This window comes from Mauremys mutica, chromosome 6 (assembly GCF_020497125.1).
Source record: "Mauremys mutica isolate MM-2020 ecotype Southern chromosome 6, ASM2049712v1, whole genome shotgun sequence".
Taxonomy (NCBI): domain Eukaryota; kingdom Metazoa; phylum Chordata; order Testudines; family Geoemydidae; genus Mauremys; species Mauremys mutica.
This window is the reverse complement of record NC_059077.1, coordinates 39,581,905-39,600,053: the sequence shown is the minus strand read 5'-3', so window position 1 is coordinate 39,600,053 and position 18,149 is coordinate 39,581,905. Positions and strand designations below refer to the sequence as shown.

General features: G+C 38.9%; 1 protein-coding gene across 2 annotated transcripts in view; it reads left to right on the top strand.

Annotated features, from left to right (window-relative positions):
• Positions 1 to 15,135, top strand: part of TRIM23 (tripartite motif containing 23) — a 31,201-nt gene extending 16,066 nt beyond the window's left edge. For both annotated transcript variants that reach the window (XM_045022288.1, XM_045022287.1), the window contains exons 3-11: positions 3,411 to 3,532; positions 4,510 to 4,788; positions 5,434 to 5,616; positions 6,457 to 6,672; positions 7,729 to 7,863; positions 9,916 to 10,045; positions 10,126 to 10,236; positions 11,805 to 11,929; positions 12,300 to 15,135. In XM_045022288.1, coding sequence (XP_044878223.1) covers positions 3,411 to 3,532; positions 4,510 to 4,788; positions 5,434 to 5,616; positions 6,457 to 6,672; positions 7,729 to 7,863; positions 9,916 to 10,045; positions 10,126 to 10,236; positions 11,805 to 11,929; positions 12,300 to 12,479 — 1,481 coding nt within the window. In that variant the 3' untranslated portion in view covers positions 12,480 to 15,135. The remainder of the gene's footprint in view (positions 1 to 3,410; positions 3,533 to 4,509; positions 4,789 to 5,433; positions 5,617 to 6,456; positions 6,673 to 7,728; positions 7,864 to 9,915; positions 10,046 to 10,125; positions 10,237 to 11,804; positions 11,930 to 12,299) is intronic.
• The last annotated feature ends 3,014 nt before the right edge of the window (positions 15,136 to 18,149 follow it).

The window sequence follows — 18,149 nt, the reverse complement described above, 5'->3', positions numbered from 1 at the left end:
CGCCTCCTCCATTCTCCCTGAAGTATCCACGAGGCTCTTGGAAGTGGGGTCACCATTGAGGATACCATCCAGCTCCTTATAGAAACAGCAGGTCTTAGGTGCAGCACCGGAGTGATGGTTTGCCTCCCTTGCCTTATAGTATGCCTGCCTCAGCTCCTTTATCTTCAATCTGCATTGCAGCGTGTCCCGATCATAGCCCTTTTCACACAAGCCTCGAGAAATGTGCCAATAGGTATCCCATTCCTACGGGTCTAGCGCAGCTGGGGCTGCACAGACTCCTCTCCCCATATACTGATCAGATCCAACAGCTCTGCTGTGGTCCAGGTGGGAGAGCGTTTGATGCGATAGCCAGCTATGGTCACCTGGGAAGACGCTATGAGACTTCCTTGTGCCAAGCCAGCAAGCATGAAATGGAATTTAAAATTCCTGGGGCTTGCAAAGGGGAGGGGTGGATTGTTGTTTACCTGGCTGCCTGGCAGCAGAGTTCAAACTGCTGACCAGAGCGGTCAGGATGGTGATTGTGGGACACTTCCTGGAGGCCAAATAAAATGATTAAAGCATGCATGGTCTCTACACTGGCTCTTTGTCAATAATAAAGGGAAGAGAAAAGAAAAAAGTCTCTTGTAGAGGTGGAAGTATTTTGTCACCGAAATTGGGCATTTTTCCTGACAAAAGTCTCATCGCAGTGTGTACATACTCGCTATTTTGTCGCCAAAAGGCAGTTTTTGGTGACAAAACTTGGTAGTGTAGACAGAGCCTTACTGTACTGCCTGTCTTTCCCACACATTTGTATAGTTTGCTCTTATGCCATTTAATAATGTCTCTTTGAAAACTGCCAATTCTCCTGAACTCTTGTTTTTCCTCTTAGATTTGCTTCTCATGGGATCTTACCTGCCAATTCTCTGAGTTTGCTGATGTCTGCCTTCTGCTGTTTTCCCTCCTACCATTCCTTAGAATCATGAACTCTCCATTTCATGATGACTTTCGCCCAAGCTGCTTCCACCTTCAGATTTTTAACCAGTTCCTCCTTAACCAAATCCTAGAAACAGTATACTGTCTTAAAAGAGGTGCTCACACATGGTCTGTCAAAATCAGATGCAGAATAGCCTCTCCTCTAGACACTTTCTCCACCTTCTGTAATAAAAAGTTGTTTTTAATGCATTCTAAGAATTTGTTGGATAATCTGTGCCCTGCTAATTATTTTCCCAGCAGATGTCTGCGTAGTTGAAGTGCCCCATCACCAAGAAGTCCTGTGTTTTGGATTATTTTGTTTGTTGTTTAACATAGTGCAGAACAGATACATGGTGTCTCAAAACTGCTGCAACTGTAACAGTGTGAGCAGACTTCATTGGAATGAGAAATGTTGGTTTAATGACATCAACACATTACACCTTATGGAGTTTTACAGTCTAGACCAGGGGTGGGCAAATTTTTTTGGCCTGAGGGTCACATTGGGTTTCCGCAATTTTATGGAGAACCGGTTAGGGGAGCCTGTGCCTCCCCAAACAGCCAGGTATGGCCCGGACCCTGCTCCCTATCCAACCCCCCAGTGCTTCTTGCCCCCTGATGGTCTCCCCGGGACTCTTGACCCATCCAACCCCCTTCCCCCCCCGTTCCCTGTCCCCTGACTGCCCTCAGAACCCCTGCTCCTGACTGCCCCCTCCAACCTCCCCCTCCTTCCTGACTGCCCCCCTGGGGTCCCTGCCCAATCTAACCACCCCTTCTCCCTGTCCCCTGACTGCCCCCCATCACGCCCTCCAACCCCCCCCAGGGATCCCTGCCTCAACCCCCCTGTTCCCTGCCCTCTAACTGCCCCTACCCCTATCCACACCTGTGCCCCCTGCCCACCACCCTGAACTCCTCTGCCCTCTATCCAAACCCCCCTGCTTTCTGCCCCCTTACTGCACTGCCTGGAGCACCGGTGGCTGGCAGCACTACAGCCGCGCCACCCAGAGCACCAGGACAGGCAGCCGTGCCACCCGGCTGGAGCCAGCCAGCCACACCACCGTGCAGCACAGAGCACCAGGTCAGGCTGCAGCTTTGCAGCCCCACTGCCCAGAGCATTGCTCCAGCGGCGCAGTGAGCTGAGGCTGTGAGGGAGGGGGAACAGCAGGGGAGGGGCCAGGAGCTAGCCTCCCGGGCCAGGAACTCAGGGGCTGGCCAGGAGGGCCCCGCAGGCCGGATGTGGCCCACGGGCAGTAGTAGGCCCACCTCTGGTCTAGACAAACCTTGAGTCAGCTCAGAGATCCATTTTTTTCCCTCTTTGCTGATCATATGTAACTTTTATTGTTATTCTGAGAAACAGTTTCCAGAATGTCTTTCTCCCTTCCCCAGTAATGAATACAAGTTAAATTGACAGATGATTCCATTTGTTTGCCTACCTCTTTTTTCAGAAGATCAACTGGTATAATGATATATTAGGTTTTATTTAGATATGGCCTGCTGAGTGAAAAGTACCTGAGAATCTGATTTTTAAAAATGACTATTGATGTATCAAACATTATAGGCCTTATTTGTCTTCTGTATTGGCAGAAGGGTGAAAAAAATGAAGATCTTGGCAGGGAGAGTGTTGTAGGGGCACCTCTGTGAAAGCCTTATCATATCCATGGTATTGGATGCAGAGGGAAACCACGGACAGTGGCTTCCTTCCTGAAATTTTAGGAGCAAATACTCGGTCCTTGTCCACATTTTGGATAACCCTTGAGGGGTGGCCCCAGGGGCAAGGAATTGTAGGGGATTCCCTGTCTTTGCTGTGCATCGCTGTGTGCTTCCAAGTGGCCAGCCACAGGCTGACTTCTGCAAAATGGTGATGGTAGGAGGAGTGGATGTGGCCTGCTGCTTTCCTCCAGTGTTTTTGGCCATGTGGATCAAGCTCTATGTGATCCCTTGTTTTTGGATGACACATCTACTTCTCCTCTGACATTTTCCCAGGTTGAGATCTGCTATAGATTTCACATCTGTGTCATGCAATAAAGCATGAAGTTCTTTATGGGTTTTCCATTACTGGACCCACTAGTGCAGCAGAAATATATATTTTCTGCTGCCTTTGGATCTTTTGTGGTCATGCAGGGATCTTAAGGATGGGTGCAAATCATATTTTACTCTTCAGTGTTTGGTAACAGTATATTTATAATGAGTGATCAAGGAAAAAGCTTTGTGTGGTACAGATTTGTGGCAGTTTGCTTAAAATATTGCAGATCCTTACCATTGGTTTTGCTAAAATACTGTAAATTCTTACAGTAATCTTGCCGGCTTCTGTGCTGTGGAAACTACCCAGAATTGTTTTTATAACTGACACTGGTTCTAGTAATTTAGTGGGAATATTTATTTCTTTTAATCTTTAACGGGCAGAAATGCAAATGCAGTTTGTGGTGGTGGTTTTTAAATCAAATTTTCTATTTCAAAAATAGGAGATTCCGGTGTGTGGGGCTTGAAAAAAAACTTTGCGTTGCTGGAGCTCTTGGAACGACTGCAGAATGGCCCTGCTGGCCAATGTGGGACAACAGAAGAAGCTATTGGCCAGTCTGGAGAGGTATTGATTCAAGAATGCTTATCTTTTGTTTAAAACTGAAGAGGAGAGAGTTTGTTTTTAGCTTAACAAAAATTAAAACCAAACACTTACCAAATTAAAAGTTCCTATGGTTGCAGAGTATACGTATTGTATCTATACAAATCCTAGATCTCACCCAGCTAATAAACGAATTGCCGTTTAATTATTTGCATTTTTTCAGAGTAAAGAAGTACTAAAAACTTGAATAATTAATTTGTGCAGTGAATATGGTCCAATATATATAGACTCAAGTAGAGGAAAAACCAAAATTACCACTTATCTTGCACACTTATGTTCACTGAAAAAGGTCATTAAACTCTTTTGGAGACTGCCATTCCTTATAAATTTCTTTTAGCTGCAGTATTACCAAAAAAAAAAAAAAAAGAAAAAGCTGCAACACCTAAAAATCTAAAATTTATTTTTTCTTTCCCAAATTTCATCCTTTTACATGAATTTGGTAAATGCGTTAATTAGCTGTTTTGAGCATTTCCTGATGGCTGCAGTGAGATCATGATTGAGCCAGTTCCATATAATCAATCCTAGAAACAATGTATTGTCTTAAAGAGGTGCTCGCCCATTGATATCCTGTTTTTGTTTTTGTTTTTTAAGAGAGACATTGGAGAAAGGTCTGGGATCTGACTTTCATTGTTTTTGAGCATCTTCAGTTCCTATTGAATTCAGTTTGAGTTGTGGATACTCAGTACCTCTGAAAATCAGTTTCCTGTGGGTCACTCAAATGGTGAATTTTTTTAATGTATTTATTTATTTGTAAAGAAGGGCTTGGTGAGAGAGTGCAGAATTTAAAATCATCCATTTGGAATAAGGCGAACGTTCCTCCGCAATTAATGATTTTAAGGGGAGTGAAATTTTTAGGCTTGAACAAGTTGAAAGTATCTAATCTAATTTATTTTCAATTATTGGAATCAAATATTAACTCAATAAGGTTTTTTTTGTTAAAGAGCATCATTCGTTGTGATGAAGATGAAGCTCATGTTGCATCTGTATACTGCACTGTTTGTGCCACTCATTTGTGTGCAGAGTGTTCACAGCTTACCCATTCTACGAAGACATTAGCAAAACATAGGCGTGTACCTCTTGCTGAAAAACCTCATGAGAAGACCATGTGTTGCCAGCACCAGGTGCATGCCATTGAATTTGTTTGTTTAGAAGAAGATTGTCAGACCAGTCCCCTTATGTGTTGTGTCTGCAAAGAATATGGAAAGCATCAAGGTCATAAGGTACTGTTGTTTTTCTATTACAGTCATGCTGTTGGGTGGTTTAAGAAAATAATACTTTTTTCCAGTGTTAAGTACACAAAGAGAGGGAGGGAGTTTATGCCTGATCTTTGAGCCTTTTATCAAGAATGTCACTGCCTTTTTGTTCGTTTCCTTCACTGCATGCAACTGCTGTGGTAACAGTGCAATAACAAACAAACAAAAATCATTGTGATCTGTAAAACCACAGTGCTGTTCTTCATCTATTTATTAAGGCAGAAAGGCTCATCATCTATGCAGCTGCCAGTTTTGATAGTTATCAGCTGTTTATGATGTAGAGGTTGCAGCATCACCCAGACAATTTAAGCTAGTCTAAATAGTTTTTTCCTTTTTCTCTTTACATTTATTAAAGATGGGGGAAAAGACAAATGAGCACATGTAGTTATTTGTGTGATTGCTATATCCCTGTTTCAGTCACATAACAAAATGAATAATACCTGATTTTTTTCTTAATTTATCAAAGATTAAGTTTAGTCCACATTTTTCCTCTCTTTTTCCTTCCCTAATTCTTTTGCACAGTATGGGGGAAAATCTTATTTTAGCTGGGCTGATGGTGACTGGAAGGGAAACTTAGAGCTGACATTTGGTATGTGTTATTTTTGATTGTAGCATTCTGTTTTGGAACCAGAAGCAAACCAGATCCGTGCATCCATTTTAGACATGGCACACTGTATAAGAACCTTCACAGAAGAAATCTCAGACTATTCCAGAAAACTAGTTGGAATTGTTCAACAAATTGAAGGAGGAGAACAAATAGTGGAAGATGGAGTTGGAATGGCCCATACAGAACATGTAAGAAATTGTTTTTCTCAAACACAACATAATTTTTTCTGTAGTAACCAAAATCTTTTAAGAATGTTGTACGAGAACTATACATAAGAGTTCACTCAGAGTCCAGTCCTGCAAGTTACTGAGTACCTTCAGTTCTGCAAAGTCAGTGGAAATTGAGTGTGCTCACACTAGGATGATCAGATGAGAGGAAGAAAATATTGGGACACACTTTTTGGGGGTGGGGTGGGGTGAAGTGGAGGGGTCGCTGGCAGAGCAAAAAAAAAAGTAGAGTGCCGCGGAGCAAAAAAAACCCACAAAAAATGGAGTGCCGCAAAATATCAGTCGGGATGCGGGACAAACACCTAAATATCGGGACAGTCCCGATTTTATTGGGATGTCTGGTCACCCCAGCTCACACCTGGAAAGACTGAGTCCCAAGAGAGATGTCTGGAGAACTTCTATCACATTGATTGCCTCCTTGATTTTACTGACATTAGAGCGGCTGTGGGGAGAGCTATATACTTACACATCATTGAGGTACTATGGCAAGTAGTTTGTCCATGTGTCCTCATATGCTGTTGTATTCTTTTCAAGTTATTTCTCCCTGATAATATTTATTTTCATACACTTTATACGTGTAATAAGTAATTGTTTATTGGAATAACCTATGCAAGGGCCTCAGTGCTGGGAGCAGATATACAACCGTCACCAAAACTGTACCTGTTGAGATCTGAATCTGCTGCTCAAACTCATCTAGAAGTTAGGATTTGGAATGTAACACAGCACTAAGTATTATGCTGTTTGGATAAAATGATTTTTGATTGTTAATTTTCTCTTTGATTTTATGACTTTACACTGTAGGCCCCAGGTACTGCAGAAAATGCCCGTTCATGCGTCCGAGCCTATTTTTCTGATCTTCATGAAACCCTTTGTCGCCAGGAAGAAATGGCACTTAGTGTGGTTGATGCACATGTGCGGGAGAAATTGATTTGGCTCAGACAACAGCAAGAAGACATGACTATCCTGTTGTCACAGGTTTCAACTGCTTGTCTTCACTGTGAAAAGACTTTACAGCAGGTAGGTGATTAAGTGAGCTGTATCGTGGAGCAAGTGCATAGTTGGGTCCGTAAATGAAGTATAGTTTATAAACTGCTAAATTGGACAATGCTGTGCTTTTAAATTTTCTTTATCATGTTAGAAACACGCTACTATAAAGTGAGATTGAAAACATTATAGCAATTATTCGTCATGTGAATATGGAGACACAGATGTGTAGCTCAGGCTAAAAATATAAGTTTTATTGGGGAAAGGTTTTACAATTGCTGTTACTAAAATGAATACTTTATTGGAAATAAAGTCAAGGTAGAAAAATGTTTGCTTGGAATTAAGTGGTTCTCTGGAAGGTTTGGAACCCAAACTTCGCAGCATTGTGCTAAGTATGAGAAGGAAGTTACCATTCTAAAGATAAAACTGACCAGTCTGTTTTCATTGTCCAAGATGAATAAAGAGCAAAAAGTAAATAAACATATTATTTAGTAAAAAGTAAACTTTATTTTTAAAATTCTTTCAGTTCTATCTATTTAATATGCTATTATTACAAGACAGCTTTTATTTTTTAAACATGATTTTAAATTGCTTTTATCTCTTTTAAGCTATTGGGAACTAACTCTGGTCAGATTTCACCTTAAATACTGACATTCTATTTAACTAAATTTCCCAGTTTTAACACCTGGGTACAGTTTTTCACGGTGTTATAGTGTTGCTGTATGCTATTAACCAGTTGCCATATTCCAAGCCTGAGGATGCTAAATTTCTGTGAATGGTATTAGATATTGTTCCTTCACATCACTGGGGATTAGGGATGAGAGAGAGAGAGAGGTATTTTCTCTTTGGTTTTTTGTTTGTTGTTTTGTTTTGCAAAGCTCTTTGAGCTCTATTAGGATTATATTTGCAGTATAAAAGTGGAAAATGTATCATTTGTTAAATGCATTTTTTGTAAATATAAATTTTGTTCTATTAGATTTTAAATAAAAAATAAAATAGTTTTATTGTCATACATAATTATCTGCCCCTTTTTTCCCCATTAAATGATTTACTAATAGAAAGAGTGCTTCTGCCTTTTGTCTGTTTTAGGATGACTGCAGAGTAGTGTTGGCTAAACAGGAGATTACAAGGCTACTAGAAACATTACAAAAACAGCAGCAGCAATTTACAGAACTTGCAGATCATATACAGCTTGATGCTAGCATTCCTGTCACTTTTACAAAGGTATAGTCTTCAAAACCCTTTTCATATGTCTTCAAGAGTCTGTTGAAAATAGAACTGTCTTCTTTCTGAAATTCAAAATGCGTATTAAAGGAAAATTGCAATGATTTATCACCAGACTTTTCATAGATGCTGCAAATGCATTTGTTGTACAAATACACCTTTTAACAATTTTTCTAGCTGTGACTGACTGTGATTTCGGAATACGGAGGCTGCCTTCTTGCACTATGACACAGGATACTCTGTTGAAATAGATGGGAAAAAAACAGTCAGTTTGAGTGGTGTTTCTATGTCAATTTGAATTTATAATATGTTTGCTACATAGATAGCTCTGTGGCAACCCAGTTTTTACTCTAGACCTTGCATACTCACTATGGAAGCAATCTTTGCAGGATGGGGAAGCATATTTGGAGGACAAAATTTCAGAGTATACGTCCTTTTAGTTCACTTCGAGACCCCTATCAGTGGTGTATCTAAAGTTAAACAAAACAAACAAAAAGCACCCCACAAACATTGTTGTATGGGGATAGGACCAGAGGCCCATCTAGTCCAATACGCTGTCTGTGACAGCAACCAATACCATCTGCTTCAGAAGAGGGTACAAGTAAGTACATAGGAGGCAATTATGCTGTTCAAAAGGGAAGTCTCCTGCTACCTTCTGTTAGAGGTTGGTCTGTGACTAAGACAAGAGTGTTTTTATCCCTTCCAAAAGTGAGAGCAACCAGATGTCAGTGCTTCCCCATGGCAATGGAAATAATGTCCTGGGCAGAGAAGAATATGCTACCTTTCAAGACAGTAAAGGTAAATGGTACAGGAAAGAGGGACAGGGAAAGTTGAAGTCCTCCTAGTTTTCCACTGGCCTAGAAGCCATGATGGACTTGCTAGATGGCCAAGGAACTCTCACTGCACCTGCAGAAAAGACCAGATATATTTGAAGCAAGGACTTTTTAATCCAGACCAGTTATATTTTGGTATACAGACAGAACTCAACCGGGAAATTTCATTCCTTGATATCAAATTTATGTTTGTGGTGTCAGTGGAAACAGAAACTTTAAGGAAGGAACTGCCTCTTTGTACAGAGCTCAGCACAGGGGAGCCTTGTTACCTAGATGCCACCATAATACAAATATATAATAGTTACGAAGTACTGATGGATATCTGCTACATTAGCATTTCTACAATGGATTCCTGTACAACCAAGCACCATAGAAATGAGAGATCAGGGACTTATGGCGTTCTGCAGAGAGCTACATCAGACTTTTCATCTTAGTATCATCAGATGCCAACATTAATCAGAATGACAGATTACATAAGTCTGGGGCTGGCCTTCCTAGTCGCCATTAACTCCAAAAGGCAGGTTTTGGAATTAGTTCCCCTATCTGTACAAGAACCACATTGTTGGCGTTGTGAGGATTTCTTACAGCTCCAGAAACCTTTCTGTTTAAGGCACATTCCTCTTTCCACAGTTCCTGGCAAATGGTTCCCCTATAATTTACCGAGTGGGGTTATCCCAATAACGTCAATGGGAATTGAAGTTACTCAGCAGGCACCTTGCAAGATTCGTTCCTTTATCTTTCTTTTCAGGAAGGAAGCTTTTTAGCAACCCTCTTCCCCCACCCCTCACATAGCACTTAAGCAGTTCCTCATTTCTAGGGCAAGCGATGGATTTACCGAGTGGGGTTCTGTAGCGCAGGGCTGCCCGGGGGGCCAAGTGGGGCAATTTGTTAAATGAGAATACAGTATTCTATAGTATTGCAACATTTTCTTATGGAAGGGGCCCCTGAAATTGCTTTGCCCCAGGGCCCCTGAATCCTCTGGGTGGCCCTGCTGTAGCGTAGGCAGCAGGTCAGACTAAATGAGCATTATGGTTCATTCTGGATTTAAAATCTATTAATCTATAAATTAGTCTCTAAGGTGCCACAAGTACTTCTCGTTCTTTTTACTTTACAAATAGTGAGACATGTTGCATGCCACAGAGATCCTGGAGTTTCCTACAAAGACAGTGAAGATGGAACTTTTAGCTTGTTTTCAGTGTTTATATATTTTTTTCACCAGGACAACAGAGTACATATTGGACCAAAAATGGAGATTCGAGTTGTGACCCTAGGATTAGACGGAGCTGGCAAAACAACTATTTTGTTTAAGTTAAAGCAGGATGAGTTCATGCAACCTATTCCAACAATAGGTATGTAACTGAGTGATTTAAAAGTTTGACTGATTCATTGTTAGGAATAAGAGTATAAAAAGTGAACTTTTCTCTTTTAGGTTTTAATGTTGAAACTGTAGAATATAAAAATCTGAAGTTTACTATTTGGGATGTAGGAGGGAAGCACAAATTGAGGCCTTTGTGGAAGCATTATTACCTCAATACACAAGGTAGGATTGCTAAAACATTCAGACTGTTTGTTTGGTTTTGTAGTTTGTGCATTCATTAGTGCCAAAAGAATATGACTAGAAATCATTTAATCATAGAAAATTGACATAAAATAAGTAATTATGTGTATGGTGAAGTATGGGTGCTAGAGTCATGGCCTAAGAAAATATTTTAGACCAGTAGATCTTGATGTCTGCTGGGAAAAAGTTGCATTCTTTGTAAATTCTTCAGCTCCATAGTTCATGGAGCCATAACAAAAATTAGAACCTCTGTTAAATTGGTTTTAACTGACAGTGGACAAAGATGTAGCATTCCAGACGTTCACATGGTGATAAGTAGCACTTTACATGTGTAAACATTCGATAGCATTTAAAATTAAAATACTCAGCTCTACAAAGTAACGTAACTTCTGACCCAGTACTGCAGCACCATATCCAATCATAGTTACATTAATATGGATAAAAACAAGTCTATCAGAACAGGTTTGCTGTCCACATGGTAAAACATTCTTCTGAATGTTGCTGGCATGAAAGTGCCTACTATACTTTTGGGCACTAAATTATGGCAATGTCCTAATGTCTATAGTTTAGTTTGTTTTCCATTTAAAGTGGGGTTCAGATTCCTGAATTAAATATTTCATGAAATCTTTTCTAAACACACAGACTCTTTCAAGGACAACAAACTTCAGTTTTCTAGGTGCATTCTTCAGAGCCTTCTTTGCAGATTTCTGTGACATTTTAAATCACTCTTCTTTAAAAAAAAAATCATTTTCAGACTGTAGAGATCACCAACATAGGGTCTTTTCTCCTATGTGAGAAGAAGAGGGGTAGGACTAGGGTGAGAATTGAAAATACCAACAGTTAATTTGCTTCTTTGCTATAACTGTTTTATTTTTCCAGTGTAAAAGCTGAGAAGCACTGAAAATTATACAGAGAATTACTGTTCTCCAGTTCTGCCTCTTTAGCTCATTAATTTTCCATGGTCTACAACCCCCATGAGTTCCTAATAGTAAATGACTCTATGCCACCCCTTCGTTCATGCCATCTTACAGCCTCTTTGGCATGTAAAATCCTCCTATAAGTATACATAACTTTAAGGCTTGTCTAGATGAGAAAATTGCACTGGTTTAGCTAAAGATGTGATTTTAAACCGATTTAGTTATACTGGTGCAAAGCTGTGTGGACACTTATTTTGATTTAGTGTAAATTGATTAGGAATTGCTTTAAGTTAAACTGAAGCAAGTGTCCACACAGGGCTTTGAGTTAATTTAACTAAATGGGTTTAAAAACAGATTTAAGTTAAACCATTGCAACTTCCTTCTGTAGACAGGGTCTAAGATGCTGGCTTTTGGGGAGACTTTTTTTTCCAAATAAGTATGTCTATCTGTACAATATCTTAATAATGCTGAGGTTTGAGTTAATGTGCAATTCTGAGACACACAATCTGTGCATTGTAGGTTGTTCTATGTTGGAAATAAAGGAGAGCTTATGAAGTTGAGGAGTCAGTGCATTTGGGTATTATGTCTGTGACTTTTGAGAGTGTGTGTAACGTTTCGCTATTTTTTTCATAGCGGTGGTATTTGTTGTCGATAGCAGTCACAGAGACAGGGTTAGTGAAGCACACAGTGAACTTGCAAAGTTATTAACAGAGAGAGAATTGCGGGATGCCCTGCTGCTGATCTTTGCCAATAAGCAGGTATTGGTGAATTTTTTCTATCTCTTGTTCCTTTTTGAAACTAATTAACACAAACTTTGTGAACTGTCTGCCATAATTAGAAAGTGGGGATGGGGAAGGAATAAAATTTAGAAGTTTTTCCTTAATGTTTAGTGACAATATTATAAGAACAGACTAGTCACTGATTTAATAAATCCAACAGTTATTTCTGCATGGGTGACTAGGTCAGTAAAACCTTCTGTCAGCCCTTAAGATTATTCATTTGGTTTGCAGGTTTTAAGATGTGGGAGATTTTCTAACAGTTCTAAATAATCTATATTCTTATCAGTGAAAGTGAAATCTCTAGAAAATTTACCATGTGCATTTAAAGTAATGCCTGGCTCTCTTGCAGGATGTAGCGGGGGCTCTTTCAGTAGAAGAAATCACAGAAATGCTGAGTCTCCATAAACTGTGCTGCGGCCGCAGCTGGTATATTCAGGGCTGTGATGCTCAAAGTGGCATGGGATTATATGAAGGATTGGACTGGCTTTCAAGGCAACTGGTGGCTGCAGGTGTACTGGATGTGGCTTAATTTCACAACAGTTGCAAATTAAATTTGTAATTCACTTATTTGCACGGGTTAGGATGTTGTAACAAGGTCTGCATTGTGAAGATGGAGATTTATCTAGAGCTCTGGTTATAGAAGAAAATGTACGTGGCATCGCTTATCAAAGATTGTGGAATTGGTACAGTAAACATTGTGCAATTGCTAAAGTTTTTTAAAATTTGGGCTAATAGGGTGGGGTGCCGTGTGTGAGTGTGTGTGTGAGAGAGAGAGAGACTAGGTTACTTCCAATTTAAGCAAACTTTTTTCTGCTAAAACGTGCATCTAAATTGGTCTAATATTCACTATAAGGTCACAGAAGTTACTTACTATTAGAATAAAAGTCTTAGCGACTTAGAAATACTTACCCAAAAAACAGCTTCAAAAAAACCCAAAACAATAAACTCTTGAGCTATTTAGAAAGCAACCAAAACTCTAGATGCTCTTTGGTAACACATTATGCCACTTGTAGTACATTTTAAAAGGCATTAGCTTAAACTTTGCTTTGAAAACTCCATATAGACATTACAAGAAAGAAAGTTATTCCCCAGTCATTTATTTATTAGCCTTATTGCATGCCATGGGATGTGTATAGGACTAGAAAGTGGTAAGAACATTGTAGTCTTTCTAGGACCTTGCAGATTTAATGGGTGTTGGCATTAACTACCATTAGTAATAAAAGATGCAGTTAAATGAAAGCAAAGCAAAATTAGACACATTGAAATGTCTTCTTTCCATGAATAATACAAAATATATTGATTATAGATGGGAGTTGCCTATGCCTGCCCAAGGACATAATGTGTCTTTAGAGATTAAACTTCATCCTTAAGAAATCAAGTGAACCTAAGAACTTCCTAAAGAAAGCAGTTGAAATATCAGCCCACCTATATATTTTTACATGAGTTATGTTTCCGGAAAAAGGTAGCAGCCTTAAAATATTGAGTAACCTGCTGTAAAAGCACCGCACGCTTAATAACTCTTAGAACAGCAGATGGTGAAATCTGATCTAAACTTTTAGTGTCTGATTCAGATTCTTTATATACTTGGAACTATCACCAGTGCCTGTATTCAAAGATTATTCATTCACAAACTCTCAGAATCTTGGGGCTGTATCTCTGTTTAAATTTAAAGTAGATTGGAATAATTTATTGATGTCTCCTCTTTTGCTGTGCACACAGTTCTGATCACCATAAATCTGTGTGGTGAGCACACCTGGTGTGACTCCTCTGTTCCCTTCTGTAACTGTAACCCCTGGAAAGTGACGAGGCCGTGCAGAAGGAATACTATGGTATTAGTACATATTTTGTAGCATTTTCTCCCACTACATACAGTAAGTTAAAGCAAAGAATATATAAACAAATTATTAATACATTTGCACTTCAAGAGGAAGGAGTTGTGGTAACTGCTCCCTCCTGATACACTGGTTTATAATCACCTCCATTCTTTACATTTCATACTAATGGTGTAATGTACATTAAGCTTGCTGAAACTGAATGGTTTGAATTGTAGCTCAAGTGACAAGTGTCACTATTTTCAAAGGTGTAGGTACAAATTAAGCTTGTCTTTACATTTAGAAGCGATCTTAAAAATCCTTGCACTCATACTAGAATGCTAAGAGAAGGATTTTACAGACACTAAGTTCAGACTGTATTTGAAAACTATATTCTCTTTCAGAATACACCTGATAATATTGTATATAATTTACATGGACTGAAGAGTTTTTGCTGCCCAAATCAAACTGAAAATTGTTCACCTTTCAGCCTGCAATCTCTTGCACACTAGACATTTTCTGCCCCTTTGACTACCTGCTCAGCCTATATTGCAGACCCAGCATAGACCTTCATAATTCTTTGACTGTCCTTTTCATGGTTTTATTTTCAAATATTAACAAGTTCTAAGTAACAGACACTTTAGCTGGAAATTTTTAATGAATAAAACATGCATTGGTTGGAAGATCTAATATGAAATTTGTCATTTTAGTTGGTACATGCTATATCTTTAGTGGGTTCAATTGTATATGCTCTCCCACTCGGCTGTTACTACTTTTGTTTTCTCTGGTTATTTTAAAGCACTCAGCAAAACCAGTCAATACTTTGAAGGGCTTCTAGAGAAGAGTATGTTTGGGGAAAAAATTCACTTGTCTTTTACTTTCAGAACAAAAAGTTCTGCTGCAAATGTAGTATACTTGCATAAAAGTATTATTTTTTAAATGGAAACTAATGTGACTGATTCAAGTAACTGTGAAAATAGGACTTGCATTTGTCTGTGAACTCTTCAGGTGTTATCAGGTAAACTTAGGTTTATTTGTGTTAAGTTAATACTATATATAAACTGCTTCAATTGTAAGTTTTAAATGTCTTGAACTTTAATTCAGTTTTTAGTGTACTTACTTTTGCAAGTTATGATTGGGATGTGTTTCTCGCATTGTTATAATTAAAAAAATTACAAGTACTGCAGAGAATTATCTGGGTTAAACTAAAGCCTGAATTGTTTAAAAAGTTAACTATAGCATTTAGCTATCAGGTCTAGATTTTGGCTTAATTGTGAAACTGAGTAAACATAACCTGTGCAGTGACTGAAGAAGTGTTTTTAAATTAATCTTGTTTCAAAATAGTAAACAATAGCTAAGCTATTTGACCAGTAATGCCTGACTTCTTGATATAGTCTAACTTCCATTGTATGTAATTGAACTTTTTCTAATTCTGCTTGGGGACAGAATGATGGCTGAGGTTCCGTCTGCAGGAAGATATTCACCAACAGTTCTTGTTCTAGGCTACTGGAGCAGGGTTGGGTATAGTAGTACTTCACGAAGGAACAACTCTTATCTGATGGAAGAGTGATTTAGCTGATGGGAGTTTCTGAACTGCCTTGAAAATTTTTTTCCAACAAAGAATACTTTAACCCTCTGGTTTAAGGTACTATCCGTCTTTTGAGCACTTTCATTTAAACCACTCTTGTTGCAGGTTAATCTAAGAATAGGAGTGTGAGTATGTTGATAGTCAATCTAATGCTAGAATTTGGAAGTTGTTCACAATGAAAAGGTTATGGTCTGAAAATGACCATTTCATGATGCTGAAAATGATGGCACTGGTATCCAAAATTCAAGGATTGGATTAGATTAGAACCTACCTTCAAAAAACTGATACAAAAAAAGTAACAATATTTAGAAAGAGGGCCTCAGGGACTTTATCCCTACGTTTGAGCTATCAGGCACAAATCTCAACACTTAGAAGACCTTGACTGAGGTAAACGCACTTCGCAAGTTTGAAGTGCAGCTCTACTCAGAAGTGGTATTTTATCCAGATCTGTGTGTACACATTTGTGTCATCTGACTTCAGTCACAAATCATATCACTGATTTAATACAGCTCCCATATTGGATTTGTATTTCTACCTATGTGCCAGGAATTTCTATTTCTCATTGATACTATTGTAACTCCCTGAGTGAGAGAAGAGCATGCTATGGGATGGGCAGTGCTTTAGCATACTGCTGCTGTGCCTGTTCTGTAATCTGAGGTTGAATCCAGGTGGGTGATTCTTGGGGAGGAAAAAAAAACTTCCAGGTTCCTCTGACAACATCAAGACTGCAGTTATATTAATACAGAAAAAAAAATGCTGACAATAAAAATAGGTTGTATACAGTGTTGTATCCACATCAGTTATAGGATATTGGAGAGACAGAGTGGGTGAGGTAATAACGTTCACTGGACCAACTTCTGTTCAAAAGCTTCTCTCTCTCACCAGCAGAAGTTGGGCCAATAAAAAAAAACCCCTCACCTTGTCTCATTGAAAAGAAGGGCAAAGTTAAAAAAACAAACCACCTTCTATGTATAAATACTTAGCATTGATTATTCTTCTAATACAATTAAACCTATTTTTGAATTAATGCAGTACTATTGAAGTGACAGTTTACATCCAGTGTGCTGTTACCTATCTTCTACACTAGTCCTGTTGCATTGAATTTAGTCTAAGCTAGGGCCTTCCTTTTGACAGTGTTTTAGGCAGGGGAGGAGGAAAAGAAGGTAGGCAAAAATGTGTTGGTTGCCAGCATGACATTAAGGAAAAATTGTAAGCCAAAATGGGGGTTTAGATTAATCTAACGCTGGAAATACTAATGTCACTATAAGCCTTGTAGTCCTGTAGAAGTTGGAAGAAATAAGACCTATTTAATGTTGTAGAGAATAGAGGGAAGATACTGTGGTATGACTTTACACCATGCTGGCAGATTCTGAGGAGGATGAAACTATGTATAGAGCAACATTAGGCTCTTACTCAGTGTATCCACCTGCTGGCAGCATAGCAAGGAAAAGCGTGTGTGGGATGACCTTACACCATGGAAGTCCTCAGCTTCTTGGGGTTAGTTGCTGCTGGCAGAAGTTGGAGGTGTGTTCAGGCTGCTCTAACCCAAGAAATGAGGCCGATACCCAAGGATTGTGGAACTGTAAAAGGTGATTTTTAAACTTTGTCCACACCCAACACTCTTGACCTGTAATCCATGTAGATCAGCACCAGCCCTCTACATTTTTATACAGAGATGTGTCTTAATTAGGCTTCAGGCTATGAAACTCCTAGAACCTTTCCATTCACCTCTACATATCAAAATTAACTGTTCAACTATTGAATGCACCTGCTTTGCCCAATATAACCCTAATTCAATATGCTACCTACAGCTATAATCTCTTGTATGCTATCTTAAATTTATAGAAATCAGATCTTTGAAAAAAAGCATATCAATGGTGTAAGTTTTTTTTAAAGGCTAAATCTAATAACCAGTAATTCCATATTCTACCTGATTTTCCCCAAAAGTTATTAAGTGTAACCTCTTAGCAACCCTTATTGCATTATTCCAAAGTACTGTATTAGGTTGCTTCTATCATTACAAGTGCTGAGTTCAGCTACCCAAAATAAATGGGGAAAGTACAAACCTTCATAAGGAGTGGAAGTTCAAATTACATGCAGCACTCACGTGCAAAGATCTCCTGAAATCCTCTGAGGAAAAATGTGCTAATCTAGGGTGAAGAGATATTTCAGTTGAACAGGGGAAAAAAAGCCTCAGCATATTGCAATGGTTTTTGTGAACGGGCTACCCTAAATGTTAACCCAATTAAATCTTGTGCTATGGCCTAGGAACCCAACAAATAATTTGACAGAGTTAAAATTACTTTATAAGGAGAGCATTTAGTGATACAATCATGTTTGACACAAGTTCACTAGAAGTCTGTAAAGGTGATATCAGTTATCTGCTCTTCATTTAAATAAATGACACATTATTAGAACACCTGAAATGGTGAAGAGATCTCAATCAACCAGGTATTCTAGTGGAAAGAAATACTTGTGTAGAATTTTAGGCGGAACTAGAAGAATTTTATTAGTCCTAAGTCTACTGCTAGCAATTAGTGCTCTACTGCAGCCCAAAATCAGGCAGCTCATGTCAACCTAAACAGGATCTTATGCATTAGTATTTCAGTAACTGACCCTTAGTTTGCCACCGTAAGGATATGCAGTCTCTAAAGGACAGAGGCAAATCCCATGTACTGTTAAAAAAAAAAAAGTTAATTTTGGGATGGATGTGCATGCATGTAACAGCAGTTTCTGTGCTGAAGGCTGTATTAATTAGCAGACTATATGAAATGCTCACATTTGCTCTTCCAAAAAATAT